This window comes from Drosophila gunungcola, unplaced genomic scaffold, assembly GCF_025200985.1.
Source record: "Drosophila gunungcola strain Sukarami unplaced genomic scaffold, Dgunungcola_SK_2 000001F, whole genome shotgun sequence".
Lineage (NCBI taxonomy): Eukaryota > Metazoa > Arthropoda > Insecta > Diptera > Drosophilidae > Drosophila > Drosophila gunungcola.
The window spans coordinates 9,750,406-9,770,950 of NW_026453197.1; the positions used below are offsets into that span (position 1 = coordinate 9,750,406).

A 20,545-nucleotide genomic window follows, 5' to 3' on the forward strand; every position below is an offset into this window, starting at 1 on the left:
TTGTGAAAGATTAAAAAAAATGTCATGCGTCCCAAAGAAAAAAATTAATTATTTCAGCATACATGGTTTTCTGTGTTTTTTGATTCAATGCTTAAATTGCTAACTTAAATGTGACAAAAACTTGTGTTGGCATTGAAAAATGTGAATTTCCATAATATTTTATCGTCTTTTTTTCTATTTTAGTAATGAGTTCTACGCAGCCCAGCCCTGGTAAAATAGTTATTCAGTCAAGCAGGAGGCAGCTATCATTGGCAGTTAAACGCTGAGTACAAGAGCAACTGCAGCTGCTATTCCGGCCACGCACCAAAGGCCACCGAAAAAAGGGGAAAAATGGAATGAATAGACGCTCCTTTGGTGGATAATTTCGTAATTATTTAACTTAATGGAAAACAAACTTAATTGTCAAGCGGCGAAAAAGAAAGCTGATGGAAAAAGTTCCCCAAATATAAAACTTCAATGCAGCTCTGCGCAAAATACAACCCTGAATAGGATGGAACCTGCCAACTTCCTGTAAATGAGCACTGCACTATTTTTGATGCGTTGGCTAGAGTGTTGTGAGTTTATTCGGGCGAAGGAAAGCAGGAGATTGGCGTGTTTTGCGCTTATCCCAAATGAACGAATTAAAGTGTAATTTTGCTTAATTATTTGTCTGTTGTTCAGTCTGAGGCTTTGACTAATTGACAGGGAAAAAAACGATAAAGGTACAAGAGGCGGGAACCAGCGAAAACTGCATGCCTTGCTATTCAACTTATTGCGCAAAGTTCAAAGGTTGCCATAATGAAAACGAACGGAAAATTGATAATCCCCTTGCCCTGCTATATTCCCAAGGACTTTCCTGAGCGGATAAAGTTTTACTTGCCGTCTGAGATCTTTGGTTATTAAGTGCTGCAAAAGTTCCCGGTCCCGAAAATGATAATTGGGCATTGAGAAGGAAGACCCCTTAGATCCCCAAGCCCCACTGTCGAAAGCTGCATTATTAACACAAAATAATGATAAAGTTCATGGCGAGCAACGCTTTACCCAATCGCGCAACCCATTCAATTATGTAAGTGTTCCCTCCTCAAGTTTCTGCGCGGCTAGAGATTTACAGCGAAACTTGGCCGGAGTTGCATTCTCTGGCGAAGCGAAGTCGCGATTGGATTGCAGTTCGGGCAGTTCGGGCCGCATCCTCGACAGCTCTTTTGGCAGTTTCCATCCTGATGGGTTTTCACTTTATTGTTGGGCGGAGACAGTGATGGCGGTTCAATGGACCTCCTAACGGAAATTGCTCAATAATCAGCTTTGGCCAGCTTAAACCATTTGAAAACGGGCCTGTGGGGGCAAAATATTCCAGGATGCCATTACAGGGTGAAAAATGTGGGGTATTGTGGAGATAAAATCCGCAAAAATAATCCGGGCAAATAGAGAACAGTTGAAAAATTGAAGGATCTAGTAACAAAGTTTCCTTTGCTTAAGGCAAAAAAAAACAAAACGATATTTTAAAGAACATTTTAAATAATTTCAAAAACAAATTCAACAATATTGAATAATAACATACATTTTAAACTTAATTTCTCTTTAAATCCAAGCAAAAACATTTACACTTTAAATAATTCAAAAATTTGTTGAGTAGAGAACTAATCCCTATTTTAGTTTGACATGAAAGCTTGCAAATTATAAATAAACCGCAATGTGTCACGGATGTTGAAAGCCAAAGATTCAATAACAAAAAATCCAATTAGGGCTTAGAAAGCATAAATGCAAATCTTATGTTAGAACAACAAATGAAAAGTTCCTGCAAAAAATTGAGAATGGGGAGCCCACAAAATTATGTTTACAAGGAGTAAAGCTTAAATAAGCTCCACCTTTCTTCCATATTTGCACCCATTTGTTCCTTGCATATATTTATTTAGTCGATGGCAATTAAAGTCGAGCTTTGCAAATTAAATGAAAACCATTTGCGCTCATTTCAAGCAGAATAAAATAATGCAAACTCTAATTTATACGAAACTGCGCGTATGCCAAACTGCGACCTCCTTTTAGCACTTGTTTTCCTTATTTTTTGTTAATTTTTCTCGCATTTTATTTTGTGTAGCTATTTTTTATTTTAGTTTTCCACTACTTTTTTAAATCAAAGCCAGCGAACGGGGGGTGTCCCACCAGCATAAGTGACGAGGGCCGGGGGAGCGGGCGGGTTGGCTAGGGTCGGGGCCAGTCCATTCCATTTCCAACTAAATAAATAAAAAGTGAATTTTTAATTAAAAGTTAAGTGGCAACTCATTTAAATTAATGTTGACTCAAGCGTCATAGCAAAACAGTTGGAGAGCCAAGTGGTGGAAAGGGGCAGAGTGCGGAAATTCGGGGCGTTGGGTAGGTGGGAAATGGAAAAAATAGTGCAAGGGGGGTTGGGAGCGTTGGCTGCGCTCCTTAATAAACACTATGCACCACAGGACCTTGACAGGGAAACACTCTGAAAATGAAGCAGAAGTGGAAAAAAGCCAAGGAAAATGGAGATGTATCACTGAAGCAATTAAGTTTCATATCAATAGTGAACACATATATTGACAATGAACTCTATGTCACTTATACGTTTTTTGTAGGTCTATCTATAATTTGTTCTAAGCCACAATTTGCGTATAATTGCACTTTACTGACACACATAAGAAATGACCAAAGGACCAAAGATTGTCGAAAAGGGATTAATTTACCCAGTTGCAAAGTCAAGTTCTTGGCCCAATACGTGAGTGATGAAAGTCGTCTGAAAATTGTCGAAAATTGCTCAAAACTTGTTTGATGACTATGTGTTAATTTTGACTGCCAGACATGGCCAATTAATTACAATTGATTCTGTGCGCACAGGTGTAACTGGGAACTCAGAAGTTGTCAATTCACTGTCCACGCATATTAAATTTGTTTGCCCAGGTTTATTGAACTGTTTGTCATCTGGGAATGGCCAAGGGGAGCACACACTTAGACCACCGACTGCTCCCAAATTGCAATTGATGTATTTACGTCCGTTTGCAATTTGCTACGTGTGCATGGAATATAGATTTCGCCCCCAAAATGTTCCGCCGATGGATGCAGTCAACCGTTGCCGATTCCGAGCCGAGTCCCAGACTCAGTCATTCACTCATTCATGCAGTCTAGTCTGACTGCTTGCACTGGAAAAAATCTTTTAATTGGGAGCAAGAAATAATCAGCTAAGAAAAATATGAGTCTAGTGAGTAACATTAAAAGCTTTAAATATTTTCTGAAATTTGAATTGTCCGAATAATGGTGCTTGAGTTAATCCATAAATTAGAAATGGCTCTCTATTGCAAATTATGTATAGTGTAAGTACATTTTAATTTTTTATGAAAGTGTAAAAAAAATATATATAAATATAATAATTAAATAAAGATAGGGGACCTATTTTTAAGATCATTGATATTTTTAAATTCTACAAATTAGTGCTGCGTTAGCTTATTTCATCAAATTATTTTAAAATTTTGCATTTTGATGTTCTTTGATAAACATAAATTTTTAAAAAAAATTTTTGTTGTGTGTATTTAAGTTAGTCTCTTGCTACATTTTCCCAGCCAGATTGTTGTATTGCTTTAATTGCATCATCCTACCCTCTCGTGCCTGCAATGCATTTAAATTTTCCAGCCTTCCCACCAATTTACCCTCCGCCTGTCTGTGTGTTTGAGAGAGTTTTCCCAGCTCAGTCAATATTATTGATCAGGCGTCAAATTTTGTGAGGTCTGAGTCAGAGTCGGTTGCACACACAAATTGTGGCAAATTTTCACAGTTTGGTCTATCCTCACAATTCACTGCCAGTGGGTGCAGGATACGCAGGAAAGTGTGGAGGAGTTCTGGCAGCCATTAGCCGGGGCAGTAATCGACCTCGATGAGAGACTTTCGAGCAATTAGCATTGGCCGGGAGCCGATGAAATCAATGGGTAACGCTGTTGATATGCTTTTCAATAAGGGCTTTGCAGATGATGATGAATTTTAAGCTGCTGATTGCGTTAGTCCACTCAGACACAAGATAACATGCACATCATTGTCGGTGTACCTTTTTGAATAGCAGAAAGTAAGTCCTTCTATTAAATGTAAATAATTATTACAAATTTAAAGTGCCAAAAATCCCATTTCAAAACTAATTCTGAAAACTCATTAAAATATCTGATATTGCATCTTATGAACAAATAATTAAAAGGTTCTACTTCTTATCTATTATATACAGAACAATTTTTTTACTTTTCCTTGTAAATACAAATTGTTTTGACTGTAAATTAACTTAAATTTCACATATATCATCATACTAAGCTTATTTCAGAACACATTAAGAAAAAACTAAAGCAAAAACCACTCCAATCCCTTCTCCACCCTGCCCACTTCCCAACAATGCGACGTTCTATTGCTTGGTGGTAGTAAAAATGAGTTGCCATTTTTTTGCTCTATTAATTTTTGTTGCCTCTAACTAGTGGACCCCTGAGGCCAAAGCCTTAAAGCCTGTAAAATTTAATTGAAGGCGGCGATAAGGGGGAAGTGAAGCGGGAAAAGAGGCGGAAGGAGAGAGTGAGGAATGGAAATAAAGTGAGGCATGCTAGACCACTTCCGCACGCACACATAGACGCGAAGGGAATTCGCCCAGGCGCCTGATTAATAAAACAAATACCATAAAAGAACTAGAAAACTAAAGTTGGCTTGAGGATCGAAGGTTTGAATACTCTTCCAGGCAATCTTTTTTATTTATGAATGAAACCAAGCTTTTAAATCTAATTGAACCGATAAAAATTATGTTATAAGCAATTAGTTATAGCAAATTTAGAACAAATTGCTCTAACAAACATTTTATTCTTTAGGAAGAATTTGTTAAGCTTAGTTTGTGCATCAGTTCTTAATAAATTGTAAAAACTCACAAAAAAAAATATACTTATATATTTACACAAAAGACTTGTATGATATTCTTTCAATACTTTGTTTTAATACTCTATTCAACGATGTACAAATAGAAAAAGAAGAGGAAACGCAAAATAAAAAGGAAGTATTTTTCCGCGGCATTTCCATATAAGCCATGTTTTCAATAACCGAGAACCGAGAGAAAACAGCAGAAAACTGACAAAGTTTCTTGCGCTTTTCGCAACTTTCTCTAGCTCATCCCGCCCACTTTTCCGCCGCCTTTTCCTGTCGCTCCGTCCCTTTCTATCTTTTGGTGACTGCCTTTTGCTTTTCGCCTTGGTTTGCCCCATTATTTGCGCATTTTATTTCCATTGAACATTTCATTGACACTTTGACAGCAGCATTGACATTTGCGTGACTCGGGTGATTAGAATATGCGCCTCCCAAGTTGCTTTCTCCGTGAGTTTCACCCCCGTTGGCTCTCTATTTCGGCCTTCAGTCTTATTATGCTTCGACTTAGTTTTTCATCGCTGCGCCATAAAATTGCCAGTGGAATTGGTGTGTGCAATTAATTTTATTTTACCCACAATGAAAGTAAATTTGTAATTTGTAATAAAATATTTACCTAAAATATTTTTTCCAATCTTTGCCTTGCAAAAATGTTATTCTTATTTAAAAATATTTATTTTTTGTATTTAATCAAAGATATAAGTGTAGGTTTTTAATGCAAGGGACTAATAAAATTGAAGATGCATGCTTAGTGTTTGCTTTATTTATTCTACTTGTATGTTTTAGCCGAATGCGAACTTAATAAATATATTAGACAAAGACACTGACTGTTTTATAAGAATACTTCTCCTTGATTGATTCGTCCTCGAATATCTGAACGTCTTTGTGGAGCATCTGCACTTCTCGAGCGCAAAATTTATTTGGCCAGTAATGCGATTCGCTTCACTTGTCGCTTCGTGTCGCATGGCTAATGCATGCACATCTATATACCCAGGTATATCCGGGATCCAATCCAACCTGGTTCGTAGATAAACGATTGTCGCTTAAAGCCCTTGATGTGCCAATTTTCATACTTGATGCTCACGTTTGGTTTCCTTTTACCGACTTGCCGGAAGATGTTGACAGTTGTGAAAGTGGACCGAGGTAGTTGTTGCATTTCACTTGGAGTTTTTACTATACAGTTATGACAGGAACTTTTGAACTTAAAGCATGCTCCCTCGCAAACGACAAGATATTTTTCTTGGCTAATTTAATATTCCTATATCACGCTGTGCCTCCAAAACCTTGTTTTCTCTAATTGAGTTTTCATCTGCTGCTGCCGATTTTTTGCCAGTTCTGGCCTGTTGTTTGAAATCAACTTTGGCAAGCCCAACCGCATCAAAATCCAATAAAAAGCTAATAAATTTAATAAAAAGCATGGCAAGACTGCGGAAAATACTTGAAGATACATTTTTGTAGGCTTTAAGATTAGGGATTAGGCAGTCAAAACAATATTATTATTATGTACTAAACAACTCAATGAAAAATATGTTTTTTAACTAAATAATAATCTTCACTCCTAATACCGCCTTATTCTTTTGCCACCTTGTCTAATTAATATAAGTAATCCGATTTTAATAAGCGGTAATTAAGCTTTTCGCCCAATTATATAGCACTTATCGTTGAACTGTCAACGAGTGTCACCTGATAGGATGCTTATTTGTATTCAGCCAAGTAATTGCACAGCACCCACCGAGTTGGGCGATTGCAGATGTGTAATGACCCGAGAACTGTCATTGCTCCATCACCCAGAAGGTAATGCACTTACATAACCAACCATTCATCTATCCATCGACCCATCATTCCAGCCATTTATCCATCTCTTGTTAACTCTAAACACAATCGAGTGACAGACAAAAGGCATAGGGAGCATGCAGTTTTAATATTACGTATACGCCTACGTGGTTCGCCTGACACACTGACTGACTGTTTGTCTGTGTTTGCACTCTAGTTTTTTACGATTCAGCTGCTTTTTTTGCCCTAAGCCTCAGGCATTTAATTGAACAAGTGAGCACTTTATTAAAATGTCACTCAACTGTGTTTAGTACGATATAGTAACAAAGGGCGGGCAGGTGGGATAAGGTGAGCATTTGATGGCGATGGTGTCAGGGGGCGACGACGTGGTCTGTGCAAATTTCATTACAGCAGTGTCAGGCATTTTGACAGCCAGTTGTACCTACATTTAGCATAGTCCTGGGAACAATAAGTGTTGGACAATACGCTTTTATTTAAAATTTCGACATTCGGTTGCTCTATGTTAGGATTTTTTTAAGTTGCAGTAGACACATAAAATGCATTTGTAGCTGTAGAAAATATATAAGGAGTATGTAAACATTGATTTGTTTTACAAATTTAGGTTATAATATTGTCGGTTTATATACATAGAGAAAATTTGAGCTATAAAGTAAAAGTGCTTACACTGTTTAGGGTTGTGTATATCTTAGAATAAATAAATTGTGATTGTTCAGATATGGTTACATGAGCCTCGTTAAAAATAACATTCCCTCAATGCCTGCCTATTACCGCGCATAAAAAGCTACAAAAACAGCAACAATAACAGGAACGGCAGCAGTTGCAGTCACGGATGCCGCAGTCGACTGCATTTAGCGTATGCATATTTAATATTTCCCAGGCAACTTGCAAGCGAAGCGAAACAACAACCAAAACTCCTGAAACTCTCTTCAGCCAAAGCCAAGGAACAACAGTTGAAAAAAGGGTTTTGAACTGGAGTAGGAAAAAGGAACATAGCTCATACTCGTATATCATTTGACCCTGCTAGCAGTTGCCCCCATATCCTTTTCCCCTCACCCGCTAACAAGAGGCAAACAACAGGAAAACCAAAAGAGTGCAAAAAGAGCGCAAAAAAAAAGTTTTGAAATGAAAAAGCAGTCAGCATATGAAATGAGTTTATTACTCAAAATGTTCCGCTGTGTGTGTGTGAGTTTGTGCGGCACGCTTTAAGTGGCATGCACCATGTGAGCGGCAAAGGGGGCGTGGCAGTCAACAGGAAGGGGCTGACGTTCTCTTTCTTCTCCGCTGACGAACCCACCGCGCGCTGCAGGCAAATAGTTAGCTAGATTTATTTATAAATAATTTCCAAGCATAAATCGCAGCCCAGCATAATCAAATTTGCGGCAGACAGTGAGTGGCGAAGGTACATGGCCACAGCGTTGAATCTTTTCGTTCGTATAAGCTATTGTCTTTATTATTCAACACGCTTTTTTGTGTAAAGAAAATATAGTTTTCATTCCATTATACGTCCTCATATTGCTAAAAAACATATTTTTGTAAAACACTTTTTAAACTAATGAGTTAAAAGTGAAAAATTGTTATACAGCATTTTTATAGTTGTATGGAATGGTTTTTAGGACATGTTCAAAGTTAAGTATCCTTTTTTACATTATTTTTTACATTTATTTAAAAAAATGATACAAGTTTGGGATGCGAAGCTACCATTTTACCTTGACTCCTTCATGATACTTGCAATATAGCGAAAACACTAACAGTTGCAGCATAAGCATCTGCATTTCGCTGCTAAGAAGGGAAATGCTTTGCAGGAAATGCTCTAAAATGCCAAACAGCGTTAATTGTGCGCGACAATTGCTGAAACAACAGCATTATAATATAATGCTGCAATTGCGGGTGCGGATGCGTTGGCAGCGGATACAGCGCAACGGAAATTGGCTTATAGATGCCGGGCCATAGATATTTAGCCTCGTCTTCCGTTCGACCAAATTGCAGATTGAAGATGCAAATTCCGACGTGCATCGCATATGTCCGCCCTAAATGCATTTGTGTGTTTGTCTGTCAGAGTGTGAGTGTGCTGCCGAGTACCTCAAATTGCTTTCAGTGTGGAGAAATATACCGTCGTCAAGAAAAAGTGACTTCTGGCAGAGGGTCTCTCAAAAAGTTGACCACACAAATTGTTAAACTTTTATTTAAGTCTTAAAAATGCACATAAAATATATTTTCGACAAATTGAATATATTTGAAATTAATTTATTTTACTTATTTACTTATTTTGAATACCATGTCCAAATATTTATTTTTTATTTCCAAATTCCACATTAGATAAATTCAACTGCTTTACGAAGGCCTCAACCTACCGCCTTGTTTTCCAACCATTTGAGTAAGCGCATCAGCTTTAGTTTTTCACATTTTTTCCTTAACATCCACATGGCCAAAGTTGGTTTTGCCTGAGGTGGCAAAGTAGGTTGGCAAAAGGTCGCTCCTCTGCATTAGCTGGTCTGCAAGGGGCTCAAGTGCAAAATCGAATTTAGCTAACGGAATTCCATCTAGCTTGCCAAGAATCTCGTAATATCGCTTTTTTAACTATTCCCCTTACTTTGGCCAGTCCCTTTATCTCTTTAGCCTACAAATTTTTCCCAAAAAAAATTCTTCTTTTCTAACCTCTTTTAACTGCAGCCGACGATGCGACGATGGCGATAAGCGCTTGAAACATGCGTGCTAAAAACACACATAAGTACACCCGTACAAAACCATTACACTTATAAAACAAATGTGAAAAAGTTTGACAACAATGAAGCGATCCTACAAGCCTATATTTACAGGTTGAGTTAAGAAACACTTAATTTTGTAATATTTATTGGCTTAAAAAGGTATTGCAATATTGGGCCATAACTTTGCCTGAAGTTAAACAAAATATTAAAAAAAAAACAAATTCAAATACAGCTGTTCATCGTGAAAATTTCACATATGGTACCTATTTCCTTTCAGTGCAAGCATGCACCTGTGTTCCCTCTAATGTTGGTCACAAAAACAACAAAAAATCGCCGAGTAAAGGGATGTTTTCATGGTGGGGGGGGCGGCATGGGAAAGGACTGCTTAGTTCGGGGTCAAAGGGTGCTGCAAATTCAGCTGGAGCAGCAGCATCAGCACCTTTGCCATTAACCCAACTCGGTTCGTTTTGGTTCGGTTTAAGCTGGATGCTGCTACTGCTGCTACTGCTGCTACTTCACCTTTTTTTTTACTATTAGTTTTCGCCACATGTTTGTGTGTGCTACCCCGCCCGAATCCCCCCGCTCGACAACCTTGCCTCGGGCATAGCTGCGCTCACCTGTTCGTTTTTTGTTTTTAAGTGCAACATGAAATGTGCATACCAAGGAGCAGGCCAAACCAGACACGGACATGAGCCTGGACAGACACTGGGTATTCCCCTCTTTTGCCGCCCAAAACCCCTTATACCTGACTTTCCCTGCCCCCCCGCCTCATCTGCATTCTGCTTGGCTCTTCCTAGGATGCCCCTCCAATTCACCACTGACTAATACACTCACTATCCATAGATATATGCCCGTGTGCCGACTATGTATCCAATGTTTTCGTACTCTTGTTTTAGGGCCCGGGAACTAAGATATATGGCAGCTGCCAAAAGATGCAAAACATGACTTTTCCTTACATACGTATTAAACAGTGCCCCACAAAACTTTGTGTACCACCAGCTTTGAATTTGGTTGATCTTTAAATTAAGTTGCTATTTAATAGTGGTCAGTTATTCACTTTCTGTTAAATAACTCGTTAGAAAGGTACTACAAATTATTTTTAACTATTTATTGTAGTTGAGTCTTTATTTCTGAAAAATAAATGGCCGTATAAGCAATAAGTTTATTCAATAAAAATAAGAGATAAATAAATATTTGTATTATTTATAAATTTCAAGTATGAATACTTTTGGGCAGTAGTATTTATTACGGCAGCCAGAACATGTCCCGCTGCGTGGTTTTCGAAGCTCAATGGAGAGAAAGTGTTGGGAGGGAAAAATGCACGTGTGTCTTTGACAGCTACTCAAAGTGAAATTCCTTGGAAATTAAAACCCCTGCCAGGTAAATTCAACCATTTCCATATTTGGCATAGCAAAATTTCTAGCTAATAAATGGCATACCTATATCATAATATCAATAATATTGGAAGAAAGACAATTAAAACGTTATGATAATATATATGGACTTAAAGCCCAGATTTTAACATTATCTTCATTGGTCTTGCAGGAAGTCAGGACTTACATACTAAGCCACTTACTAGTGCATTTTAAATTAAAACCTTTAAAGATATTTATTAAGACGGACTTAAGAGCTACCGTTTTCTCCCTTAGAAACTTTGAAAATCTTACCGACATTGAAAAGGCTTACTCCGTATTTACACCAACCTCTTGCTGGCTGGTCTAAGTGAGCGCAGTTGAGTCCTGAGCGACGACATCGAGCGATCGACGATGACCTCCAACTCCGAGTTCCTTCGCTCCAGGCGACTGCGTTCCAGACGGAGCTTGCCGACCACAACTCGCTTCGTTTCCAGGAGCGTCATGGTGGCATCATAGTCCCGCAACATGTCGGGGTAGTGCATCAGACAGCCGGCATTTCTCAGCTTCTTGGCCTGCTTCTTCAGTCGCTTGTGCTGGACCATTTCCGCATGGAGACGATCCCGGAGGTCCTTTCGCCGCTGCTCCTGCGTTCGCAGTCGGGACTTCATGTCTTCCAACAGCTCCTTGTTCGTTTGCTTCTTGTTCGTCAAATGAGCCATCGCATGTATTGAGTGAACGGTGCGATCACGCAGTCGCTTCAGCTCCAAGTCCTTCTCTTTGGGTTCAAAAACAAAAATAAAATTAATAATTAATAAACAAAAATGGGTATAATTTTTAATATTTTACCTTCAATCTTGATTCCCAACGCGTTATTGTGTGCTTGATTGGATATATATTCCACAACTTGCAGGCCATTGCCCAGACTTTCCATTTTCTCCGATTTCTTCAATAATTTTATTAATAAATAAACACTAGTTAAATTAAATTTACTAAAAAATATAAATGTAAAGTGAAGGTTTTTTGAATTTTGTGCACTGTATAGATATTCTACAAAGGCCACTTTAGTGATCTGTTGCAATTGGGAATAAGAAAAATATACACAAAAGCCACTCACATATGAACTTACATTTTTGATGGAATGCAATCGATGCTGAACGAAGATCAATTCCTCCCGAGCATCGGACATTTCGGCACGGATTTTGTTCATTTTTCGAAGGAGATCATCGACGACGTTTCTTAGGTGACCGCAGCCTTCCTTGCAAAGAGATTTCCGGACTTTATCCTCGAAATGGCTGATTTTCTCGGCATCCAGCTTGCGAACGAGTGACTCTTCCTTCCTTAAATCACAAATTCGTTTCAAGGACACCTTCTCAGTCTCGCTTTTTTCCTCCAATCGAGTGTCCAATTGCATCAGGGCAGTCATAAACCTTTCGCGATTTATGGTATCGACTTGCCTCGGCTCGCTCACTTGAACGAACTCCTTGTGGCGCACATAATATTCCGTAGTGAGCTTTTCGAGAAACTGATTTTGCTGTTTTTCGTATTGGTAGACGATGGCCATTTGATCCAGTTCCTCCAGCATTTTCACCTTATCCAATAGTCGCGCCCGTCGAACTGCAGTTCCTTCCGCAAACTGCACTGCTTCATTCAGTAAACCATCGAGGAATTGCTCAACCATCTCGCTGTTGGCCAAACGGGCTTGATATTTCGTATTCCCTGAGATGTCATCAAAGGCAGTTGCCCGGGGTTTAATACTTAACAAACATTCACGAATGTCCTCAATGCTCGCTTCATCTGGCACATCATCCTTTTCGATTTCCCCATCGCTTTCGATCGGAGTAGCGGAACTGAACGTTGAGCTGATTGTTTTTAGTTCCAGATTGTCGATGTTCTCGTTCTCCTCGTTGAAATCCGTTGAAGTCTCCGATTTACTCGGCTCTTGGCTACCTTCATCCACAGCTGCCACGAACACTTTCTCCTCTTCGGGATTTATATATATAATATCCGTACTGGCCGTGGCTGACAGTGTGTCTATATCAGGTAGCTTGTCAAATGCACTCAGAAAACTAATTCTACCGGCCTGGTCATCGTGATCTGGTTCCTCTACTCGAGAGTCCATTTCAGTTACAGAAGACTCTTGGTCGGACTCTAAAACTGTTAAGAGACTAGTTAAGACTTTTTTTGAGTCATTATCCGATAAACTTCTTATTTCTATTGAATTTGTATCAGATGATTTGAGGTATTGTAACTGATCTATATCTGTTTCTGATGTGTCTATGCTTTCTGCCTGCACTTTATTTTCTTGGTCTGCTGCATTTGGCTTGACAGCTCTTAGAAGATGTATGTGATGGCGATCCCGAGAATCGCCTGCCATACTTATCAATGACTCACTCTTCTTATTTCTCCTGTTGGATCTTCTTGAGGATATGCTGGGTGAAGCCGATGTGGTCGACGCCATAGAATTTAGGCTCGCCCGATCCGAGCTAGAATCCAAAAGCATAGTCCTAGAGAGGCGACCATGGGAAGTGAATTTTTCGCTCGATCCCCGTGATGCTTCTCTAAAGGATGCCCTGGACTTCTCCTCTTTCAGGATGGTACTCGTGGTGGCTTTCACTGACTCCGCTTTCTTTTTTGAAGTCCTGATATCCCTAGCCACTTTGCTAACCATCTTTGTCTCTTCAGTCTTTTTCTTTTTCTTTATTATGATTTCATTACCAATCGAGACAGTCGAACTGATCCTTGATCTTGGCTCGGAAGATATGGAGTTTCCTGTACTTTGCGATGCTTGCATAAAAGAGGCCCGTAGGGGAATACTCATGGTTGTGGTAAGTTTTAAAACAACGAAAACTGAAAGCAATAAATATAAAATAAATAACGAACGTTGGCGCAACGAAAACGAAAGTGTAAGTTTGATTTTTATTGATAGGTAACTAAACAAAAAAGACAGGTAACTTAATTTAAACATGATTCTGGAATTAAATACTAGCAAAAAACAAGTATATTGCAATTAAGAGGAGCTGAGATCTTCTAATCAATTATCTATTCTGTCCATCTATGAGAAAGTTGCTTTGATCAAAACGATTCCCCTCAAGTCAATAATAAAATTACACCCTTTAGCTTTTCGGTTTTGCCAGTTGAAACTCCACTTTTCACTTCAACCATCAATCCCAACATCATCCATAGACAGTATGCCAAACACCTCCTTGCGGCCATGAACATTTACCTGTTCTAAAAAAAAAAAGGAGAGAAGAAACCCAAATTCAACCGATTCTCCCTTTTTGGCTGACTAACTTTTTCATGCCCCCGTTTTCCCCGCGAGGAAGCTGCCTGTTGTTGGTTAATATCATCACTCATGTATGCCGCATACTAAAGAGAATTTATCATGTCTGTTGCTGCTGCCGCTGCTGCTGCTGTTGCTGTTGATGCAGCCATAAAAAATAGTAGAATCTGGCGAAAGGGAGGCGAATGCAGGGAGTCCTGACTAAAGGACCCACGGGGATCGAGGTTCGAGGTTCGAGACTCGAGGCTTTTGGGCATTCGTCTGCATTGCTTAGCCCCAAACTGTGGCGCCTGCCATTGTCGCTCAAGTGTTTCGGCAAACTGGCTTGCCATCTCTAAGGCAAGTGGTGGCGGAAGTGAGATGGCTAGAAGTTCCAGGACGAAGCAGAAAGGTCGGAAGGATATCTGTCTCACTAGGAAAAGGGGTAGCAAGTTCTCATTCGATTTTGACAGACTGAAGTAAGTGTGCTGGGAGTTTTTAACTATTAACCAATGTTAATTAAAAACCATTCTTTCATTATCATTTAGCTTACAATACATACCTATTTAAACAATAAAATATAAAATAATATATAATAAAATTTATATAGACAAAACCGTTTATTGTCTATTTGAATTTTATTAAATTTGTGAAGTTATAAACTAATTTAAATAAATTTAACTATTTAAAACACTGATTGAAAAGCAATCTTTAACTGCCATTTAGCATCTAGCAATTGTTCATTAAAATTAAAACGTTTTTGTCGGTATAAATTTTATTGAATTTATTTGCATGTATTTTAGTTTTTTTTAGTTATTTACTAACTTATTTCAATAATTTAACTGAGTATCCCAGCGGCGACGCCATTTTCGCAACACTTAGTTTAGTTTGATGTTGCTGCCACGGCTGCTGAATATTCGCAAATTCGTTTACGTTTACCTAGCCTCCTCCATGCCCCACTTTTGCCTCCTTCCCCCCGGGCGACCGCCATCAGCTAAGTAGATTTGGGATACCTGCATGCAGCTATGCTGCACCTGCAGCGTTTGAGTGGGTATATAGTATTTTTTGGGAAACGGTTTTTTTTTCAGCGACCCTCGCACTGCTTTTCTCTTTCCCTGGGATTTCTGGCAAATTGCCTAAAACTTTCTTTATATTTGATGTAATGAATTCCAGCGAGGAAGAAAACTAAACTAGATTTGAGATTGACAGAGAGAGAGAGAGAGAGTGGCCAAAAAAAAGGTTTTTCTGCTGGCCTTCAGAGCAAAACGAAAAAAAAAAACAGCGCCAACCAAAACGAAGTGAAGCATACATTGCGTATGCGTAATGTGTAACAGATACTCCACATACGCCACGTTTTATGTGTGTGTACGGTTGTGCGAGTTCCGTTTCCGCAATTAAAATGTTGATTACATGAAGTACGACTGCCGCTTGTTTGTTTCCCTTGTGCCACGCCCCCGTTTTGCCCATCCGATGCTGTGGACGCCACAAAGGAAAACGGAAATGATGTGTAGATGCGGGCGTTAGCGTTGGCTCTTAGCTGAGCTTTTCATTTGGCATTAACAACACTGGCGGAGTGGTGAAGGCAACAACAATGAGCAGAGACCATAAATTGCAAACATTTGGTTGTTTAGCGATAAGCAATCCGTTTGTGAAAGCAACGAGGAACGGGGAGTTTAATGACCCACCTAGATATTAAAGTCGAGACAAGAGATATACAAGAAAGTACCCTAATAGTAAAGTTCAACCAACGCAAGTTTGGAAATAGCCACACAAGCTGAAAAAGTCCTTAATTAACGAAGCACTATTTTTAGATATACAAAGCAATTATATATACAAAGCAATGGAAAATTTCTTGGGGCAAAGAAAACATGAGTTACTCATGTTTAATTTTTGCTTACATTCTTAACCATTATTATTTTTTTAATTATATTTTATATTATATTTTATAGTTCCCCTTAATTCGATTAAAAATCTTTGGCAAAACAAGTTTGTATCATCCATACTGATGTATTTAAAAATAAGAAAATATTCAATGTGGTTTAAAATGGTTTTTTAAAATTGTTAGTGCACAGTAAATTGTTCCGAAATTCAAAAAAAAAAAAAACAAAGACGCCAAGAAAAAGCAGAATGCTCCGATGGCTTGCAAAAACACGCCTTACACCGTAATTAAATCAATCATACGACCTGTTGGTAAGGAGGCCAAGACAGAAACAGAAGCGAAAGGAGCAGCCAAAAACAGCGAGTGGCCAGGGGGAGGCAACAGGCGTGACGAAGGCAACGCCCCCGCATACACCTGGAGAAATTCCCCGCCCCCCTTCGCCCCTGCCTACGAACACCTTGCTTAGCATAAATGAATATTTATAATTCAAACGCCTTTTTCCCATACTTTTTCCTTCAGTATGCAAAACAGCGGCGGCGACTGAAGATCCGCAAAGTGCTTTTTTTTTTTTTGGGAAAGAAGAAAGAGACAGCTGAATGTGGGTGGGGAGAGAGGAGAATAATTTTTTATGAATATTTATTTGTTTTTACGGAATCGAAGTTATGCATTTGCTGCTCGCTCTTTTCTTTGCTGAAAATAATGCTCTGTTAGACACACCGCCTGCCCCTCGAAGTGGCATCAAAGTTTTCCCTTCTTCGCCTGTTGAAAGGTGCGTAAGACAATTTAATTTATTTGATGCATTAAAGCAGAAATATTAACGCAATAAATCAATGGAAACAAAAGTTTTTCGTATTTTTCCCTTGTTGAGTTGCTGTTTCTTGTTTAAGTGTATTTCGTATTAATTTATGTGTGTGCCCTTAACCCTACCCCTGCACCTGCCCCATTTCAGCTTCCCTTTGGGCCAGGCCAAAAAAATGTTTTTCAGCGCGTATTTTTTTATGACAGCTGCGGGTAAAGTTATGGCAGAAAAAGTTGGCATTGGGGGTACGATTTCTCTGGAATGAGGGCTACTTTGAAATGTAACGATATGGAGAACAAAAATATAAAATATTTCTGAACAGAATAGCTTTCCAAAGATTTATATACATTAACACTATTATTCAATTTTAATTAATGGTGTTTAGATGCAAGAGTAAAAATGTATAATAATAAAAAAAATTTAACTTATCCTTAATTAAAAACCTTAGAGTATTGAAAGTTAAACTGCTACGTTTTTATTTTATTATTATTTATTTTTGTTTTAAAATGTATTCCCCTACCTAAATCTAGCAAAAATTCGACCAATTTAAAATTAAGAAATTTTTTCAAGTGCTTTTCTCTAATAATTCTTTATAATATAAAAAATATTTTTGCTTTATTCGTTAGCCTAGGATAACCTTTTTTTGCCAGCCAGAAATGTTTCTGGTTGAAAAGAAATCTCATCCAAAACAACCTAAGCCAGACTGAACCATTAGCTTTGTACGCAAAGTGGCGAGCTATTTCCTGGCCCCCCAAACTCCACTCTCATAGCCCAAACTCCACTTGTGCACCACATAAGCTTGAAAACTTCAAGTACTGCACCGATTTCAACCCGGCACAGGAATGAAGTGAAATGCCACTGACCCAGTGAGAGTATACAGATAAAATGAAAGGAGTTTTAGGAAAATGCTCAAAATCTAAACAATTTTTGAAGAATTAAGTTTATGCAATTTATATAGTTTAAAAAATGCATTATTAAAAAGTGTTTTCTTTGTATTGACTTTTATTTTATTTTATTTATTTTTTTTTTCTATTTAAAAACTATTTTTCTCAGTGTTGAGCAGTGGTCAGCGTATGAATTTGGAAGGGACAGAAACCAAAGAACTCAGGGAGTAAATACCTTCTCAAACCCAGAGATCAACCTTGAAAATGCTTATAGTTAGGTTTCGTTTTGAATTTTCCACGCAGAACGAAACTTTAACTCGATTAATGCGCACAAAGTGCTATAATTTGCATTATTTTTCATTTTCAATTTGAATTCCATTTTCGCTCGTTGGCACTGCTGTTGGCCAAACAAAAGTCGCTCATTTAACCCATTCGGTTGTGTGCATCGCATAGATAAAGTCATATATCAGGGATAATTTTTAAAGTCCTTCCACCCTTATCCCTTGTTCCTGACGTCATCAGTCGGAGTTTGGCTTTCTGGTCTGTTGGTTCATTAAATATTGTGATAATTTTTCATATTTATTTTTAAGTGGTTTACAGTGACAGTTAAATTTACATTTTATTTCATTAAGCAAAGCGCCATTTTTATTTGAATTTCCCATCCGTATTCACATGTGCTCATATATTCGTATTTATTATTTGTATATACATTTTTATTTGGTTCTTTGTTAAATGACGTTTAATTGAACGCCAGAAAATAATGTGCAATTGTTTTAATTTTTATTTGCCAGCCTTGAAACTTTAGCTGGAGTGTGTGTGTGACTTATGACTGAATATTAAATGAATGATTTTTTTTGCCAGACATAGCGTTCTCATACCTATATAACTAAAGGCTTCGTTTGACTATGCTTGTACTATTCAAGGTTTTTGTTTTAACAAATATTATTTGAGATCTGTTCAATTTTTCTACTCAGCTAAATATGTTAATATGTTAAATGGCTAACAGATTTATTTCCCAACACGAAATACCCGTATTAAAATCTGCTATAAACTCTAAATATCCCAAGTTTACAGAGAGCTGCTTCACATAACAACTTTTAATGTTAACTAACCTTCGCAACGTAATTGCGGTCATGAGGTTTTAATATGGATAATATTTGTATATTATTAGAGGGTTTTCTTGTTTTTAAATAATATAATATTAGTAATTACTATTACTTTTTGTATGTTTATTTCAGATTTTTTTAAACTATATATGACTTTTTTAAAATTATAAATTGTTAAGGGAAAATAACATTTAAAAGTTCTGTTGTATTTGGTACTTGACTCTAACAGATGTCCCTAGTGTTGGCCTGTTGACATCTGGCATGTTTATAGGAAAGTTCTTCTGTTAATCTAAAAACGTTCGGCAATGAAACAAACAAGGGGGAGGGAAAAAGAGAGAGAGAGCAAAGTCTTGCACTCGGAGCTTTTACTCTTTCGCTTTCGCTCAGCGAAGTACGTTTCACTATGGGAGCTTCGCGCGCTGGCCGTGCGATGGCGCCACTCGCATGCTAGGCACTGCGAACTCGAGTTTTTTTTAGTCACAATTTCAACTTTGAGGCGAACGCACGTCGTTTATGTCGCGCGCGTCTTTTCAAACCCCTGCTTTTTGAAAGAGCCCCACGAAAACCGAAACTGAAAACTGAGTCAAACGAACAACACGCACACTCGCCAGCTTTGTGTGCGTATGAGTGTGTGTGTGTGTGTGTGTGTGTGTGTGCGAGTGACCACTAAAAGTAATATCGTGTTTACAAAAAAGAAGTAAAATAGCCGTAATACTACACAAACAAAAACGAAAAAGTGCAAGTGCGACAGCAATCATAACAGAAACTTATTCAAGGCAAACCTGAGGAAGTGCATGCAGTGAAAATGGAAAATCTGTGAGCCTTACGCTTGAAATGCCGCCTTTGTTGTGCATGCCGAAAACATTTGTCAAGCATTTGTTGTTGTTGCTGGGAAAAGCTGAGAAAACTGTTGCGGTTGCGGTTAATTAAAGCGCGAAAAGTGGAACACAAGCAGTAATCATCCGACAACCCCAAAACTAGCCAAAATTAGAAATAGTCGAAACGACAGGAAAAGGGGGAAAACTAAAAGTAAATTTCTGTTAAAGCAAGGGCTAAACTTTTGCATCATCAGTTTTTATAGTTGGTTGTTATGGTTCTCTAAAATACCTTAAGAATAGTAAGCATACAAACTTGGGTTATACTTAGAAATTTGGTAAATATCATAGATTTTTTTAAAATAAAGGTCATAGTTTTCGAATTAAAACTAAAGTCAAAAAATATTATAATCATATAATCCTATATTAATGTGGTAAAATAAAGAACATTAAGCTTTAAAGTAAATTCACATAACAGTCACATGGATTTATAGAAAAGGATCCTAAATTGATGATAAAAATAAATATGTTATAATTAATCTTAATAGTTTTTTTTTCTTGGGAGAATACCAAGTTTAAGGTTACTACTCAAACGCTAGTCTAGCTTTTAATAAAAATAATTAAGCTGTATAGTTAATAAACTTACATATTTAAATTGAGCAATTTAAAAAGTCCGAAACGCTGAAAAATTCCAACTTGAAAATTTGCCATCATAAATTCCACTTTTAGCCAGAGAACATTTTAATCTTTAATTATATTTTGTCATTTTTTCTTGTCTCCCCGCTCCACCATCTCGCATTCTGGCTCCTGCTTCAGCTCCAATTTAGGCTAATTATGTTGCTTGGACGGGTTGGAGTAGATATAGTGTCCTGTATATAAGGCTTGGTCTTGGCCATTTATTTCGTGCTGCATATTTTTAGGCCCTCCACTTGCCGCTCTTTTCGGTTTTGCGGGTGAACGCGATTTTGTTGTTGCTGTAATTAAAATAACAGCTTCCAGTGTTGTTGCTTTATAACATATCTGCACCTGACTTGTTAGCTATTTAATTGTGTTTATCCAACCATTGTTGGCTTT

General features: G+C 37.9%; 2 protein-coding genes across 9 annotated transcripts in view; one reads left to right on the forward strand and one right to left on the reverse strand.

Annotated features, from left to right (window-relative positions):
- LOC128262351 (kinesin-like protein KIF20B) overlaps positions 1-13,641 on the reverse strand; it is a 66,817-nt gene extending 53,176 nt beyond the window's left edge. For 2 of the 3 annotated variants that reach the window (XM_052996543.1, XM_052996542.1), the window contains exons 1-3: positions 11,856-13,641; positions 11,576-11,672; positions 11,042-11,504 (exon numbers count right to left, since the gene is read on the reverse strand). In XM_052996543.1, the coding sequence (XP_052852503.1) occupies positions 11,068-11,504; positions 11,576-11,672; positions 11,856-13,547 (2,226 nt within the window). In that variant the 5' untranslated portion in view covers positions 13,548-13,641 and the 3' untranslated portion in view covers positions 11,042-11,067. Of the gene's footprint in view, positions 1-11,002; positions 11,505-11,575; positions 11,673-11,855 lie in introns of those variants that run through there. The other variant, XM_052996541.1, reaches the window with a different exon arrangement.
- A 5,507-nt stretch (positions 13,642-19,148) lies between these two features.
- LOC128262244 (uncharacterized) overlaps positions 19,149-20,545 on the forward strand; it is a 36,295-nt gene continuing 34,898 nt past the window's right edge. The window contains exon 1 of one of the 6 annotated variants that reach the window (XM_052996392.1): positions 19,149-19,773. The gene's annotated coding sequence lies outside the window, so the exon portion shown is untranslated. The remainder of the gene's footprint in view (positions 19,774-20,545) is intronic. The other 5 variants (XM_052996393.1, XM_052996394.1, XM_052996395.1 and 2 more) reach the window with 5 other exon arrangements.